We start from the raw sequence: 17,434 nt of genomic DNA on the forward strand, positions 1-17,434 counted from the left end.
GTCAGAATTGTAATTTTGTAGAATATTAATATTGGCAAATCTAATTTTGGTAGAAATCTGCTTTATCAGAATGATCACATGTTCGAATCCTCAAAAGTTAGAATTCCATTTTTACCGAAAATGGATTCCACATAAATATTTGGCGCAAATTTTAAAATTCTGATTTCTGATTGGTCGATTTTAAAATTTGCGCCAAATATTTATGTGGAATCCATTTTCGGTAAAAATGGAATTCTAACTTTTGAGGATTCGAACATGTGATCATTCTGATAAAGCAGATTTCTACCAAAATTAGATTTGCCAATATTAATATCTTAGATAAATATACTAGATGCGGCGAGGGTCGATGGTGGGGACTACCGATATATATAGCATACTAAATTTTCAGTGTATGTTAGTGCTGCCCTCTTCAACTTTTCGCCGTTTCCAAGGATACCGCTTGGAAATCGCGTTTTTTGAGTCGTGAAAGGCTAGAATTTCATTTCTCGCCAATATCACTACTTTTTTTTTTGAAAACAACGTGTTTTTCAATAAAAACTAATAAATCAATTTTTTAAAATAAAATTTTTAAAAATAAAGAACTTTTAATTGAAAATAAAAAAACCTAATTATTATTTTTAATTAACTTTCTTATAAATAAAATAAAATATTTTGATTATTAATTGTAATTAATTTCCTTTATATAATAAAAAGTTATTAATTAGTTTTTTAATTGAAACAAAATTTTTTAATTATTAATTAAATTAATTAATTTAGTTATTAAATGTATTATTAAAATAATTTATTTAATTATTAAATTAATTATTAATTAATTTTTTTAATTAGTTAAATAACCCCACATAACCTTGGAGTGTAGAATCCAAGGTATCTGTAGGCAGATTTCCCAAAATTCCCTAGGCAAAAAAATAAATAATAATAATAAAAATAATTTAAAAATAAATAAAATAAAAATCAATAGATAATTATAATGTTCATTATAATGTAATGACTCGATAGAGTTTGGAGCTCAGTTTTAAATTTGACGTTGCAGTTTGAAATACGTAGCTATATTTTTACTTAATTTGAGAAATTACATATTTTTATTTTATTAATTTATTTTATTATGAATTATTGTATTGTGAACCGTTATTTATTTATTTATTTATGGTATTTTATTATTTATTTTGCATGTGCTATTTATTATTTTTATTTATTATTAATATTTTCATAATTGTATTTTTAATGTTTCATAAATTTTAATTTTTTTTATTAATTAATTTTTAATTTGTTATTAACTTTTTACTAAATTTATTATTGATTATTATTTTTCACAATTTTAAATTTAAACAATTTTTTTCAATTATTTTTAAATTTATTTGATGAATATTAATTTTTTTATAATTTTCTTTTACTCGAGACTCTACTCCATCGTCAGGGCATAAAAATTTAAGTCTTCATCTATTTTAATTATATTTTTTTTTTGGTAAGATAATTATCCATTAATTTTTATTTTATTTATTTATTGTTAAATTATTTTTATTTTAATCATGTATATAATTTTTATTATTATTTTAATTTTGTATATTTTTTTGGATAGACTTCCTGAAGAGGAAATCATTTAGATTTCTGAATTTTAATTTAAAAATTTTGTTTAATAGAATAGGAAAGGCTAAAAAAATACATAAAGTTTGAAAAATGAGGAATACTTTATAATAAACGATAATAAAATTTCTATAATGCAAAAATTTTTAAATTTTTAAACAAATATTTTCTGTCTGAAAAAATTTTACACTGAAAAAAATGTATTTGATTCAAATAACCGATTAATTGACCGATCAATTAAATCAATGTAAAATGTAAAATTTTTCTTTTGAAAATTGTTGATTGAGAAATGTTTAAAAACATTTGTTTGGAAAAATCGCCCCCAAAAAGTGTTTTCCCGCGTTTCATATCTCACTCCTAAATAATTAGAGATACTTAGTTCCGATTTATCATGATAATTAGGGGAATTCATGATGATAAAGAATATTCTCGGAATTTGCAAGTAATTTTTGAAATAAATATTGAAAAACAAAATAACAAAAGTTGGATTTTTGGCAAAAGTGAGATCGTTAATAAAATAATTTTCTCGCAAAATTTTATCCTCTCAAAATGAGACCGTGATATCAAACCGTTTCTCTATATTTACCAAAAAACCCTGACTGAAAATATTCTTTTCTTATTTCTTTTTAAATGAGAACGATGAGAACGCGATCACGAAAACATTATTTTTTCCCGGATTCACACATTTAAATATACAACGAAATAAAAGAATTTAATTTACTATAATTAATTATATATAGTTAAGAAAAACAACAATTTTTTTTATAAATTGTATACAATTTTAATCTTAAATTTGAATGAGAAATGATCGCTTTGTTAGTATTTTCAAACATTTCCGCCTTTAATAGACCGAAGATTGACGAAGTAATCCGATTGGTCCGATTATAAGAGGCACACGAAGGGCACATGTGGGCACATGATCTACACTAACGCCACCCTGGATTCATGTGCCTAAACTAACGCCTCGCCGCATCTAGTATATTTATCTAAGTTAATATTCTACAAAATTACAATTCTGACAAGTTAAAGTTCTACGAAAACGTGTTTCTTATAAATTGATATTCTGTCAAATTGAATTTCTTGCAAATATAAAATCGATCGAATCGACATTCTGCCAAATTATATTTCTTATTAATATATATTCTGTACAATTCGCACTGTAACTTTTGAACAATATGTTTTTATTAAATTCAAACATTTAATAATTATTTAATCTTTTTATTCAGTGAATATATATTTATTCTCCATCATATTTCAATTAAATGTCAATTCTGATATTTTACGTTTCGATCTATTAAAATGTAGGTAAAGTGGAAATTCCAAAAATAAAAATTGCAATAATTTCAAATTGTGGAAAAAAAGAATTAGTTTAAAATAATATTCTCCATATGCAGAATATATCAAATGATTATTCCCTACTTTTGAATTTCATTCAATATACAATTTAGGTTATTGAGGATTCGCGTATCTGGTCATTTCTAAATTGTAAATTCGGCATAATGAGGAGCATTCGAACTTATGTTTTTGGTACAGAGGGTAGCACCCCAATGCCACACAGGCCAAAATAATTTATATTTACACTCTAGCAGGAATGGGAACGTACATCAGCAGAATTGCACAATTAAAGTGCGTTTCCAATATGAACCTCATGGGGAATCCACACTTCTGTCACAGCTTGGCTGCCTCATGCCTGCACTGTAAAAAAATCTGCTGTAAATTTACTATGTCCGACGTTGGAAAGTTTGGTCACTATGTCCGACGTGGTATTTTTACACGCCGACTGTAATCTACATAACCTGCAAATATTTTTTGAAATAATATTTTCAGTCGTAACTTTTTGTATTTATGAAATATAGCCCAAAACTTTTTGTTATATTATTATTTACTTATAAATTAGCATATACTTTCTATAAATGTACATTATATACACTTTTTTAGAGTTATTTATAAAAACTTGAAAATTTTTTGAAAATCTTAAAGGAATAAGAAAATTACATTCGCCATGTAATTGTACAGATCGTGCGACGTAATATTACGTCAAAGTGTAGAAATACACGCAATGTAAAAATACCACGTCGGACATAGTGATCAAATTTTCCTACGTCGGACGTAGTAAATTTACACAAAACTATTAAATTACATAGTCGTATAATGTAAAATTATTAAAAATAGTAAAACTACTTTTGGAACGAAATAAATTTACTACGTACAACCTATAATTTTGATGTGTGAAATTACAAGTTTCGTGTTATTTTACACCAGATTTTTTTACAGTGTGCCTGATGAAAAGAACAACAATACCTACCTATCTCTTTTGCACTCATCATTTTCTGCTTTTGGTCGACGTATTTGCTCACATGTGATCGCACCCTTATTCAACGCAGACTTTTGGGATTCTATTGGAGAAAGGCCTTTAAGTCCAACGCACAATAGGTTCGTGAAAGTCGTTCGCGAAAGAGACGCATGAGATAGACAAGGACACAAATATATCTCTGTCCTTTTCTAACTCATGCTTTGCGTTCGCGAATGACTTTCGCGAACCTATTGTGCTTAGGCCTTTAGGGAAGTCTCGAGAAAACGAGCTGTGTTGTGCCTGCACCTTTAAGCACCTTTATGTTTGTTTTGAAAAATGTTTGCTTTTTATCCTTTTAATCCTTTTAATCAACAATCACTATAGTCAATTAGTGTGATATGTAGATGTTTATTTCCTTGGCTACCTGCTATGCAACAAGCCATGTAACCAACAAAAAAAAAGATGTTTATTTCTTAAAGAAAAAATAATACTTTTCTTATTTTTAAATATTTATTGCATCAAGTAATAATAATTTTTTTATTTTAAAATAAGTTCCAAGTGTATTTCAGCTATACTATAAAAACGTCAAAAGCAATCCTCAAATGCTTCCTAACCTCAAAATTGTACTATAAATGTTTAAATCATTCTTTACATTAGAAGCAGAGAAGTTCGTACTTGTAAATTCATCTAAATAGGTATTTTATTGTTTTATTTTTATTTTATTACTTATTTAATTTGAAATAGAAAATAATTGTAAAGTGGAAACATACCTACGAATTTTATGTAAAAATTCTAGATTTATTCTAATTTTTGCTAGATTTTAAATAATGTTAAAAAGTAATACAGATTATTGCAAATTTGTTTTAGAATTACTTTACAATTTTACAAGCGTTTAAAAGTGATTCCTCTGTGTAGCACATTTTGAAGGCGACAATATTTTGGAAAATCAACAATTGCAGGACAATTGGGTATGTATTGTGAATAGATTCTATTTTTACTTTAAAGTACAAATTATAATTGACGAATACAAGTGCAGTTATACTTTAATGGATAAAATTCAAATCTTTTATATATCATGAAAAAGTTGCGGCAAGATTTATGTAGAATTTAACATTGCTAAGTGTGTATAAACGGGACTGAAAGATAGTTTTTGTAAATGAAAAATGTACCGAAGAGAGTGGTATTATTGTGACTTTGGTTATGTCAGTGAAAATGAAAAGAACAGTGATGAATCGTATTTTTCTTGCCGTTCACAATGGTGATTTAAATCGCTTTAGTATTCTACTAAGTGAAATTGATTTAGAAGACAATGTATTGAGCAGAAGAATGTTGCACGAGGCCACCTACACATTGTTGATTTGCTGATAGAAAAAGGTGCTACAATTAATGTCAAGGATTCCGGAGGAGGAACACCTTTATTCATTGCCTTACACGAAAATAAAATTGAAGTAGCCGAATTTCTTTTGGAAAATGGTACCTGTCTGGATATTCCAAGTAAAGACAGCATAAAGATCCTTAATGTCGCGGTTGCAAGGCAAAGTATTAAAATTGCCAAACGTCTTTTTAAAAAAAGTGTCAATGTGAATGAATCAAATTGTCCATGCTTCTGGAAATCAATGGACATTGCTGCTAAATTTGGAAATTTAGAAATAGTCAAATTATTAATGTCGAATATATTTGACAATCGAATATATTTAAAAAAAATTATGAATGTTCAAAACCTTTACGTTTGGCATTAGATAATCGTCATTTAGACATTGTGAAATATCTGCTTGAAAATATATCAAAAATAGATACAAAAAATCCTCTCATATATTACTGCACAACAGATTGTCATGTATATATCTTGAAATGTCTACTTGATTTCGATTTAAAACAAAATGTTACTACAAATTTAAAAAATACTCTACTTCATTCATCATTTACAAGAGGCTCATTATGCTCCCAGGAAACTGAACTTCATTCCGCTGTACGTGCGAGTCAAGTCGAAAATGTGAAAGAAATCCTTCGCAAAGTAGAACTGAAGTCTAGCTGGTGGATTGGGACGATTCGCTGTTGACATTGCCGTTGAAAGGAAACGTCCATAAACTACGTAGACCAATTTTTTGGAAATTTTAACCCCCCCCCTCCCCCCACGTGGACGCAATTACATGTATTAGCGCCATTTTTTCCTCTTATGGTAGACAATTGCTTGACCCCCCCTCCCCCTAGACGTGCTACGTAGTTTATGACCGTTCCCAAAGCGGTAATGAGGAAATTTTAAAAATTCTTCTAGAAGCAGGTTGCTCAGTCGACAGTTGTTTTCGTGACAATATAACTCCTCTCCATACTGCAGCTACCTTCGAACATACACGTTTAGTTGAAATTCTTCTGAAGCATGGTGCAAGAATTAACTCAGAAACAAGAGATGAATGCATTGTACCATTGGATTTTGCAGCAGCTGCGAAACATTTTAAGATGATTAAATTTCTCTTAGCCTCTGGTGCTAAGCCCCCTAAAAAGAGAGAGAGAGAGAGGGGCCAACACTAGAACATGTACTATGTAAAACACGATCAACAATTACACCTTCGATGTTTCAAAGTATATTTAAAATAACAGAGATGTTATTAATTGCCGGAGATCTCAAGGAAGAGGACATGCTCATTGTAAATGTTTTATTGGATAAAGTCATTAATTTAAGAATTTCTGACGAGAATGATCAAACTTCGATCAGTGACAATAAAGAGATTATAAATATAGTGAGGGAAAAAATGGGAATTTTGTACTGCAATTGTCACATGCATTCTGAATTATTTGAGGAAAGAATTAGTTGCATGTGTTCTAGATTTGCTGTTAGTGCAACGTAATAATTTAATTATTCTTGAAATTATTAGCGAATACTACGATTTTAAATGACTCCTAACCGAAATTGGTTCTGCTGTATATAATTGGAGTTATTTATTTATAGTCATGAACGTATATTCCAGTGTTTTAAGAGGCAAAGATAATGCACTTTTAAAGTTGATAATTGGACGTCTTGAATTATTAGCGAATACCCAGGGACAAAAGAATACTTGAATATTTTAATTCAAGAAAAGATGTAACAAAAATTCAAGAATTTCAAAATGAATGTCGACTACAGATAATAAATATGCAGAAAACAAAAGTTGTCGATGAATTAAATTTTTACAATATTTTGGTAAAGCCTTTTGATATAATTACGAGGTGCATAAGAGATGAGACATTATTACACAGGAAAAAAGTCTGACTCTGTTTGCACCTTAAATTCAGCCTCAAAAATAGGCTAAAAGTAAAACTTTTTTTAGTGTGTAAACACCATTCGATTGTCGTACCGTAGAAATTTTTCCTTAAAAAACATTCTTAAATTACTTAATACTAAATTTTTTTTTGCGCCTACAGAACGACTTGAAAATTAGGAATACTCGCATTTGCCTGGACCACCCGTCTAAAGGCGCTCGCACAGCTCTACTGCCTGCCTGCAGGTCGTCATGGTAACACATAAGAGTAAGAGAGTCAGAAAATTCAAATTAAATGTTTTTCCTCCCTTACTCTTCTTGCGCCTGCCTGCGCAGGCAGACAGTCAGTAGAGGTGAGAGAGTACCTTAATACAAGTCAAAAATTGTCTAATATTTTATTATTGCAAATGTTAAGAAGATTTTATCCACAATTATAATTATTATTTTTCAACATTAAATTACGTTTCGATTTTTATTGACAAATGATGACTAATCAAAATACTAATCAAAATATATATATATATATATATATATATATATATATGTGTGTCCGTCGCGAAATATTACATAAAATTAATCTCTAAAAACCATTCATACTTAATTTTACACACACTACATACAAATGTCCACAATACAATTATTTTAATTTTAACTAATGTTGACTTTTATTTATAATTTTGTCAATTTAATTTCTCCAAATAAATCTCTAATATATTTTTGCATAAACTCACTTATTGCAGCCTGATTGGTTTACTAACTGTCAATATGGATGACACAATAATCCAACGTGGAGTCGTTCACCGACACTTCATCTGGTGGAATTAAGTATCCAATTGCTCGTAACTAACTCGATAGCATAAGAAAACGATTTGAGGGGATTGGAAAATCGTGTTCTTGCAACTTTTGATACGCAAAGAAAACCACACTGTAACAATTTCAATCACAATTTCCAAATATAACATTGTTTCGATATAATTTATATTACACTTCCAATTGCAAAATATAGCTTACCAATTGATGGTGTGGCTTTCTAGATTTATTTCGGTACCTCCGCTTTCGAAGCGTTGTCCTTATTATTTTAATTCGAAATTTATATTTAATTAATAGCAATTTTCAATTTAAGTCAACTTAAATTTGTATTTAAATTTATTTATTATTTTATTTATTTAAATTTTAATTTGTACGTCAAGATATTAAGTGATTGTCAGTGCCGATTACATTCAAATTTACTCTCTATGACAATCTCCACCTTTGACTTGTTTGTGGATCCACACATATAATTCTCAACTCTCATTCGTCCATATCCCTCACTCTTATTTATTCTCTTATTTACTATCATATTGATATCGTTACAACCTTTATGGGTTTTCTCGACAGTGGAGAGGGAAACTGTAAAAAACCTCTCCTGACTAATGCATACGAGAAAACTATATACAAGTAAATTTAAAAAATAAAATTATGTACACTACCGTCCACGAGTATCAGGACGGTTGCACATTACACTATGAAAAAACATACCATCACTTTTTCAATCATATCTCGGAAATAAAAGGAGGTACAAAAAAAACTTAAACACGGTTAGAAAGCTGATTACATTCTGCGTAAAATAAGCCATCTCTGAAGTCATTTCGTTAATTATTTTTTAAGTTGTAGAGTGAGAAAGAATTAAAAAAAATTATCAAATTTTCTACTTTTTGTCTCTTGACTTCAACTTTTTCAAAAATTTAGATAACATTTTTCTAAAAACACAATAATCTTTGTTAGAATTTTAGCTTTAAAATAAGCCTTCGAAAATTAAGGGGTTACACCACTTTGAAATTTTCAAAAAATTGAAAAAAAATTTTTTTGCTTAAAATACTCCTTATGGTCACCAAAATGATATGTCATTAGTTATATATCGATATCTCAAGTAAAAAGACAATTTTCGAACTGTTCAAGCAGGGTCGCGCGCCAACGTTTACATTGTAATGAAAACTTTAAACGCGTTTTTCTCAAAACTGTATTTTAAAAATCGGTGGACACTTTGGATGCCACAAATTTCAATCGATCCTCTTAGTTCTTTTTTATTTTGTTTGTGATATAATTATCTAGCGAAATACGTACGGATTTTTCGAAATATTAATATTTAAATTTTCTAGACAACTTTAAATAATGAAATTTAGGCAAAAATACGGACTTTTTCCTTCAAATCGATGCCATTTTGTGAAAAATAAATTTGTTTTAAAACGGATACGTATTTTGCTAGATTTTGAGCTACAGAAACTAAAGCATTTTTACTTTTTGGTCTAGCTTAATTCTGGACCGAGTTATAGTGTCTACCTTATGGCGATACATTTTTAAAGCACTTTAACATATCATCTGTCAAACCGACAATTTAAAAAAAAGAAATTTGTATATATTTTTTTGTAGTTCAAGAGTAGTACAATACCCTACTGTAATTTAATTTTCCTAAAAAAATTTCTATTCTTCAATAAAAATGGTTGAAAAAGCTTTATGTTTTGAACGGGTCAAAGTGGTGTAACCCCTTAAAAAAGGTTAATCCGTCTTTGATATATCATTAAAAATGTGAAGCCGTGTTTCGACCGATTGGTGCATTGAAATTCAACTGTGACGACTCGATTGTGGCTTCGCGCGGCAGCGAATGAGAGAGAAAACAGGGACGAATTCATGCAGGGAAACGATGAACTTTTGAGTTTCTTTATATTACTCGTGAAACATCATTATTTAGTATTCCCCAGTATAAATTCGTCCCTGTTTTCTCTCCCTTTCGCAGCCCCGCGAAGCCAGAATCGAGTCGTCACAGTTGAATTTCAATGCACCAATCGGTCGAAACACGGCTTCACATTTTTAATGATATATCGCCTTAAATGAAATTGTCCTTTTTTGGGTTGCTCATTTCGTTGACTGTGAGTATCAGGACGATTACATTCGACTCTATGAAAAAACATGCCATCACTTTTTCAATCATATCTCGTAAATAAAAGGAGATACAAAAAAATCTTAAATACGGTTTGAAAGCTGATTAAATTTTGCGTAAAATAAGCCGTCTTTAAAGTCATTTCGATAATTATTTTTTGAGTTGTAGAGTGAGAAATAAATAAAAAAAATTATCAAATTTTCTCATTTTCATTGGACTTTTTGATCAGGACAAAAAATCCGAAAAATAAGTCCAAAGTGTACACGGAGAGAAATTTATAGTAGTGGGTAACATAATTGTGGTTAGGGTGACCATCTTTAATGCTACGTATACAGACAGCTATCTAGATAGTCACCGTTACCATCAATATCATCAGGAGTAACATCTTGGTAGTACGGGGTAGCATAACTATATTTTTTTTAGCATCTGTGATGGTTGGCAGTAGCATAATGATAGTATCGTGTAACATCATCTTTTTAACATCAAAATCTGACTATCCATTTCTCTCAGTGTAACTATTTTTTTACTTTTTTGGATTTCTTTTACTTTGGAATTTTTTAATTGACTTCTTGTCCGGATAATATACAGTTAAAAATAATTTAATTCTTCATTAAAATTTGTAATTTCTAATAGTGTGCAGTTTTCTCGTGGTTAGTTTACCAATTTGTTAAAAAATTTCATTAGAAATTAAAAAAAACCAAAGTCTCAAAGAATTTTTATTTAATAATTTATAAATAATTGAATTGATTTCTACAAAAAGTTACAATTACAATTTTTATTAATTAGTAAATTTTAAAATGATTTAAATTAGGTAATTTTTTTAAATAAAAGTCTCGAAAAATTTTATTTAAAATTCTAAAAATTTAAGTTTTTAAAATATTTTAATTTTGTTATTATTAATTAAATTGAAGATGATTGAAATTTTATAAACAAATAATTGGAAGTTTGTAAAATAATTTTAATTTCCTAAATTCTATTAAAATTTATTGAATTTTTAAAGAATTTTATTGTAATTTTTAAAAATAATAGACAGAAGTTTGGTACAGTAACAAATTTTATTTTTAGCTGTTTCAATTTTTTAAAGAGGGATCAGGGAAAAAGTCAAAATTCTATCTAGAAAACGTACACTTTTCGTTAGAATTGACCAATCATAATAGAGAAAGTAATGTTATTTCTTCTTCTTCTTCTTAAATGACTTTAGGCTTTGCCAACTGTCAGAACAAACACTTAGAAGAATAAGAGTTAAGAATTAAAAGTTTCCATGAAATTGGTTAATGTGAACAAAAAAAAAAAATGGCGTCAAACGCGATTCGGTAAACTATATAAATCTATGGCGGTTGATGAACACGTGTTGTGAGGTAAAAATGTGAATTAAATGTTTATGCTATTGCAAACATGAGTTTAAGTTAAAAAAAAGTCTGTTTAGAATCATTTCCTCCGAATACTTGAAGTTAGACACTTTAAAATTACAAATAATAATCGAACCTTTAACTATGAGTTGGTGGAACAGGGAATAAATATTTAAATACACCATTTACAGTTATCGAGTAATTTCCATAGAGATAATATAAATAGAGTGGGGATGGTTTGCATGTATGCGTCTGCTTGATAGAAAGAGAAAGAAGATTTAGCACCAGTAGGTGTCTCTCTTGCACTGGAGCTCATTGAAGGACAGATACTGGTGTTAAATCTTCTTTCTCCCTCCAACCCATTCTGTTTATAGCAGGACACTTCCCCCACACGCTGCCGCCTATACCTTCCCCACTCTATTTATAATATCTCTATGGTAATTTCTCTTGGAGGGAAAATGAGTTTATGCCGGAAGGACAAATTAACCATCTTGAGAAATCCCTTCTTTATCCTGCGCGGAATGAATAAATATGGCAACCTAACCCATAAATTAAATACATTATGCTGGGTTAGTAGAAATGAAGAAAAAAGGACACCTCGCTTTTTAGTTGAAGAAAAGGACACCCTGAAAATATTCATTTAAAATGCATTTTTGTTTGACGATAACATGGGTACTGTAATTGATTTATGAGATTTTGTGTTCAAAAAACTATGAAGACAATATGTTCTTAAATCTTCTATTACAAAAACTCAAAAAACAATTACATTACACATAGTATCCCCAAACGAAAATTGATGTAAAATGAATATTTTCGACGTGTCCTTTTCTTCAACTAAAATGCGAGGTGTCCTCTTTTTCAACCAAAATTCGAGGTGTCCTTTTTTTCCACTAACCCAGACATTTAATTATTAAATGTCACAAAAATAAACAACTACACAGAAAAAAATGCGAATGGTAAAAACAACCACATTTGTGTAGTTAGAAAAAAAGTAGTTAAAACTACCATATTCAGCAGCATTTTAACTACACTTCCTCAGTTAGTGGAACCAAAATGAAGTAGTTGGTTTTATGTAGTTAAAATAACTACTTTACGTAGTTGAAATAACTAACAGATGCTTGTAAATGGCTCAACTATAGTGTAGTAGTAAAAACTATTGTTAAAAATAGTTAATTTTACTATTGTGGTAGCAAAAATAACTATTTTGTGTTAGTTGCAAACAAAATGAGACTTACTGTTTTTATATAGTAAATACAACCTCTGAAAGTTGTTACTTTTATGATTTATGTAGTTAAAACAACTATTTATTACTAGTTGCAGAGAAAGAAAGAAATTTACTGTTTTCATATAGTAAAATCAATTGTTGAAAATAGTTATTTTTACTATTTATGCAGTTGAAAAGATCATTTTTTTCTACAGAGAAAAAACGTGAGTGGTAAAAACATCCACATATGTGCACCCAACGGGAAGTTGCCAATGTTAACGATTGGTTCAATAATGGGCCATGCTTGGTACCCAATGGTTTTTTCTTGGCAAAACAATTGGCAACCATCATTGGACCACCAATGGTTTAAACTTGGGATGATCACGCTACTGCCAATGATCGGTAGCCAAGCATCGGGCCAATATTAGTTGCCAAGGAATTGCCAAGGAAACAAAATCGATTTTCAAAAGCTTGATTTTTTATTGGCAGCCAACAAAAAACCAAGGTTTTGAAAATTGATTTTTTTAAATTATTAATTAAAATATATTTTTCAAAAATTTATTTAAAAAAAAAAATATTTTTCAAAAATATATATTTTTTTTTTAAATTGATAGAACATATTAATTTAATTTTTCACCTCTGGTAAAACAAAGATGAAAGACTGATAAATTCCCTCACTTTATATTTTACAGTGGAGGGATAACTGTGAATGTCTTTGCGGGAGAGGAGCAGGTACTTATAGAGCCAGTGTAACAGGTCACAAGCGAGAAGAAATCACTAGCATGCACTCTGGCGGCGCTTGTCGGAACTGTTTTCTGGCGCGCATGCATATCGTGGCATTATCGACACAGCGCTTGGCAACCAACGTTGCGCCACTTCCGACAAGCGCCGCCAGAGTGCATGCTAGTGATTTCTTCTCGCTTGTGACCTGTTTCACTGGCTCTATATAAGTACCTGCTCCTCTCTCGCAAAGACATTCACAGTTATCCCTCCACTGTAAGATATAAAGTGAGGGAATTTATCAGTCTTTCATCTTTGTTTTACCAGAGGTGACAAATTAAATTAATATGTTCTATCAATTTAAAAAAAAATATATATTTTTGAAAAATATTTTTTTTTTTAAATAAATTTTTGAAAAATATATTTTAATTAATAATTTTAAAAAATCAATTTTCAAAACCTTGGTTTTTTGTTGGCTGCCAATAAAAAATCAAGCTTTTGAAAATCGATTTTGTTTCCTTGGCAATTCCTTGGCAACTAATATTGGCCCGATGCTTGGCTACCGATCATTGGCAGTAGCGTGATCATCCCAAGTTTAAACCATTGGTGGTCCAATGATGGTTGCCATTAATGTTCCAATAATGGAACGGAGTTCGCCAAGCATGGCCCATTATTGAACCAATCGTTTACTTCCCATTGGGCAGTTAAAAAAATATAGTTAAAACTACCATATTCAGCAGCATTTCAACTAAACTTCCATAGTCAGTGGAACTAAAATTGAATAGTAGGTTTTATGTAGTTAAAATTACTACTACACGTTATGATTGTGAATAACTCAACAATAGTGCAGTAGTTAAAAGTACTGTTAAAAATAGTTATTTTCGGAATTTCTGTAGTAGAAATATCCATTTCTTGTTATTTGCAAAATAAATTAAAATTTACTGTTCCAAAGAGTAAAAACAACCGCTGGAATTTGTTATTTTTGTGTTTAATGTAGTTAAAAGAACCAATTCTTACTAGCTTTTAATAATTTATCTCTATGGTGGTAAGAAACATTTATTTTTATAACTACAAAAGTCATAAAAGTAACAATTTTTATGTTATTTTTACTATATGAAAATAGTAAGTTTAATTTTTTTATAACTAGTAAAAAGTGGATAATTTTACTACAGAAATTCTGAAAATAACTATTTTCAACAGTACTTTTAACTACTGCACTATCGTTGAGTCATTTAAAATCATATGCTGGCTACATTTCAACTAAGTCCTTGAGCTTAAAAAATTAGTTACTGCAACTAAACGGAGTAGTTACTATGACTGAATATAAGAAGAATGTCCTCAGGTACAATGTGAGTCATCGTAGCGAGCGAGCGTGGTTAGGTGGTTAGGTTATCGGTTTGCGAATGTTTTAGGGTCGTGCGTTCAATCCCCGGCGTTTGGGGATTTTTCTCTGTTAGGTGTATAAGAATTTAATATATAAATTATATATGAACAAAAATAGGTAAGAGAAAATATAAAAAAATGGAACTCAATAATAATAAAAAACAAATAAATAAATTCATTTTACTACTTTAAATAGTTAATTTAACTATTTTTTACAGTTGTTACAACTATAATTTGTTACGGGCGCCTATAGGAACTATGAAAATTTAGTTACTGCAACTAAATGAAGCAGTTAGTATGACTAACAACAAATAGTTAAGATAACTGTTTTAGTAGTTAAATTTACTGTAAAAATGGTATTTATTACTACATTTTACAGTTATACTAACTATTCTGTCATAGTTCATTTTACTAAATAATGTTACGGGCGCCTATAGGAACTACAGGAAATAGTAAAAAAGTAGTCAAATTTACCATATTTTTTTTGTGTGTATTATATTAATGTTAATCAATTATTAAGGAATCAATAAATTTATTTAAACATTAAGAGGGGACTGTTTTAATTAATGATTTATATTTTTTATTTAGTAACCCATCTATTAAACGACAAAGAAAATAGAATAAACATTTTCAATAACCTAATCTCATTATCAGTGGCATATGGTGCTTCACCTTGATAATGTTCACGCGCATCAGATTGTTTGCATTTTTTGCGCAGCTTTTAACCCTCAGATATAATGGGAGAGAATATGCAACCAGATTTCCTTTATCAATTTAAAATTCATTTTAGAAGGACTATCCAACTCTTTTCATAAGCAAAAGAAACATACACTTTTTGAACCTCTGAATTTGACCATCCAGTTTTCTCAGTGTGGTACTTGTCAAAGTTGGACAAACTTTGTCAACCAAAACTTAGCTTGCCGAAGTTAGGCCAACCTTGGGCCAACCTTCAAACTCTGTCGGCCAACCTAAATTCGTACCTGGGAGATTGAAAACTTTAAATCTAGTTTAATATGATTTCCCCCGTTTTTCAGGAAAATTAAATTAATTTATTAATACTACTATTAATAATTAATTACGACATATTAAGATTAACCATATTTTAGCACGTAAGTGTGTGTTTATGTCTTTAATTTAAACGGAAAGATAAAGTGAATAATAATCCTATTCATAATACAAAGCTGATAATTATGTACTAATGAATGGACAAAGCCACATTGATTGTACTAAATTTCAACTCAAGTTTAGATTATTATATAATGTCTGTTATTTCTTACTAATTTTGTAAGAATATACATACCAGTCTAATTTCCACGCGAAATTTAAAAACAAAAGCTTTTGTTCGTAATTTGTATACGAAATTATAACGAAATTCTACATAAAATGCAAGCGAAGTCCGCAAGGAATTTGTGTAGATCTACACAGCACCAAGAATTTACTGGAAATTTATTAAAGATTTCAGTTCAAACTTTGAAATACAATGTTTTACCATGTGTACCCCATGTAATATTACCTCAACATTATCATATTTAATATTACCAGATAGCACAACATTTTTCATCAAGTTTGCAATGCAAAGTTCGAAAGTTTCCAGGAAAGTTTACAAAAAAGTTCCAAAATGTTTTTCGTTATGATACATTATATGTACTACAGAGCATGTAAGTCTTCATTTCGGAAAGATGATTAAAAATTAGTGTGCAGCTGTAGATATGCCGTAAAAAATTACTGCTCATTTGAATTTTTACTTTTTAATCCAACCTTTTTGCAAGTTTACACCGCAAACTTGTCTCCAAACGACATTTTTCTATTTTCCATAAAGGGCTTATGGGGTTAATTGTACAAAAAGTGCCCCCTCATCTTTTTTCCTCAAATAAAGTAAAATCAAGAAACTTATTTTCCTCGAAAACATTTCGTTTTCTGAATGTAGACCTATTTTTAATGTCAGACAACCCGAAAACTTATATAACTTTCTTCGCAGAAACATTATTTTGCTAAAGAAGCTACAATATTTTTAAAATACTAGTATTAAGTTCTTTGTGTACGTGATTTGTAAATAACAATTATTTGATTAAACTATTGCTAAAATTGATAAATTCATACAATATCTTCATGCTTTTTTGCCCACCTTAATTATTTGCAAAATTGAAAAATAACCTTAGTTTTTAGGTGCTTTATATAAAGAGCTTAATGAACTAATAAGTATTTATTTCTTTATTACTTTTATTTATTAAAAACAAAAAACTTTACGAAAAGGGTATACATGAAAAAAAATTAAAAAGAATAATATTAAATTAGGCTATAAAAAAAACACGTAATTTATTGTTCTAAAATCTAAAAGTACATTAAATATCTTAAATTAATGGAACCTAAAGGTGTTGATGCAAAAAAATAAGAAAAATTTAAAATTTCAAAAAACGGTTAAAAGATTTTGTTACATTGTTGTAAACTACAGATTTTTATAAAAGTTTTAACATTTCTGAAAATTAATTGAAATTTTTCTAACATAGTTGAGCTGGACTGACCCAATAACTTTAAAAAAAAACCCAAATTTGACTTTCTATGAAAAAATGTTATGGAGAAAAGTTGTCAACAGCAAAGTTGTAGCTGATGGTAAGACGAGAAAAAAAGTCTGCATTACCAAGGAATATGGGTTTTTTGTTAAAAAAAATGATAAAATATATATATATATACAGCGGTTTTTCCGGAAATTACTACACGGAAAAAAAAAGTTCCCAGATATTTCAGGAATTA

General features: G+C 29.2%; 2 protein-coding genes across 5 annotated transcripts in view; both read left to right on the forward strand.

The window, feature by feature from the left end:
• Nucleotides 1-4,207: 4,207 nt before the first annotated feature.
• The window catches only part of LOC122503017 (UDP-glycosyltransferase UGT5-like), a 47,046-nt gene continuing 33,819 nt past the window's right edge, over nt 4,208-17,434 (forward strand). For 2 of the 4 annotated variants that reach the window (XM_043613403.1, XM_043613404.1), the window contains exons 1-2: nt 4,208-4,569; nt 4,742-4,842. The gene's annotated coding sequence lies outside the window, so the exon portion shown is untranslated. The remainder of the gene's footprint in view (nt 4,570-4,741; nt 4,843-17,434) is intronic. The other 2 variants (XM_043613405.1, XM_043613406.1) reach the window with 1 other exon arrangement.
• LOC122503003 (ankyrin-1-like) lies at nt 5,038-6,720 on the forward strand. The gene is made up of 4 exons (XM_043613384.1): nt 5,038-5,108; nt 5,178-5,413; nt 6,150-6,356; nt 6,473-6,720. The coding sequence occupies exons 1-4, from the start codon at nt 5,038-5,040 to the stop codon at nt 6,718-6,720; spliced, it is 762 nt and encodes a 253-aa protein (XP_043469319.1).

The sequence above is a fragment of the Leptopilina heterotoma genome, unplaced genomic scaffold (genome assembly GCF_015476425.1).
Source record: "Leptopilina heterotoma isolate Lh14 unplaced genomic scaffold, ASM1547642v1 Lhet_24, whole genome shotgun sequence".
Taxonomy (NCBI): domain Eukaryota; kingdom Metazoa; phylum Arthropoda; class Insecta; order Hymenoptera; family Figitidae; genus Leptopilina; species Leptopilina heterotoma.

Coding starts and splice junctions, on each gene's coding strand:
- LOC122503003 (XM_043613384.1), top strand. CDS start 5,038: ATGTACCGAAGAGAGTGGTATTATTGTGACTTTGGTTATGTCAGTGAA. Junction 5,109..5,177: donor GAAAAGAACAGTGATGAATC/GTATTTTTCTTG, acceptor AAATTGATTTAG/AAGACAATGTATTGAGCAGA. Junction 5,414..6,149: donor TGTCGCGGTTGCAAGGCAAA/GTATTAAAATTG, acceptor AAATTCTTCTAG/AAGCAGGTTGCTCAGTCGAC.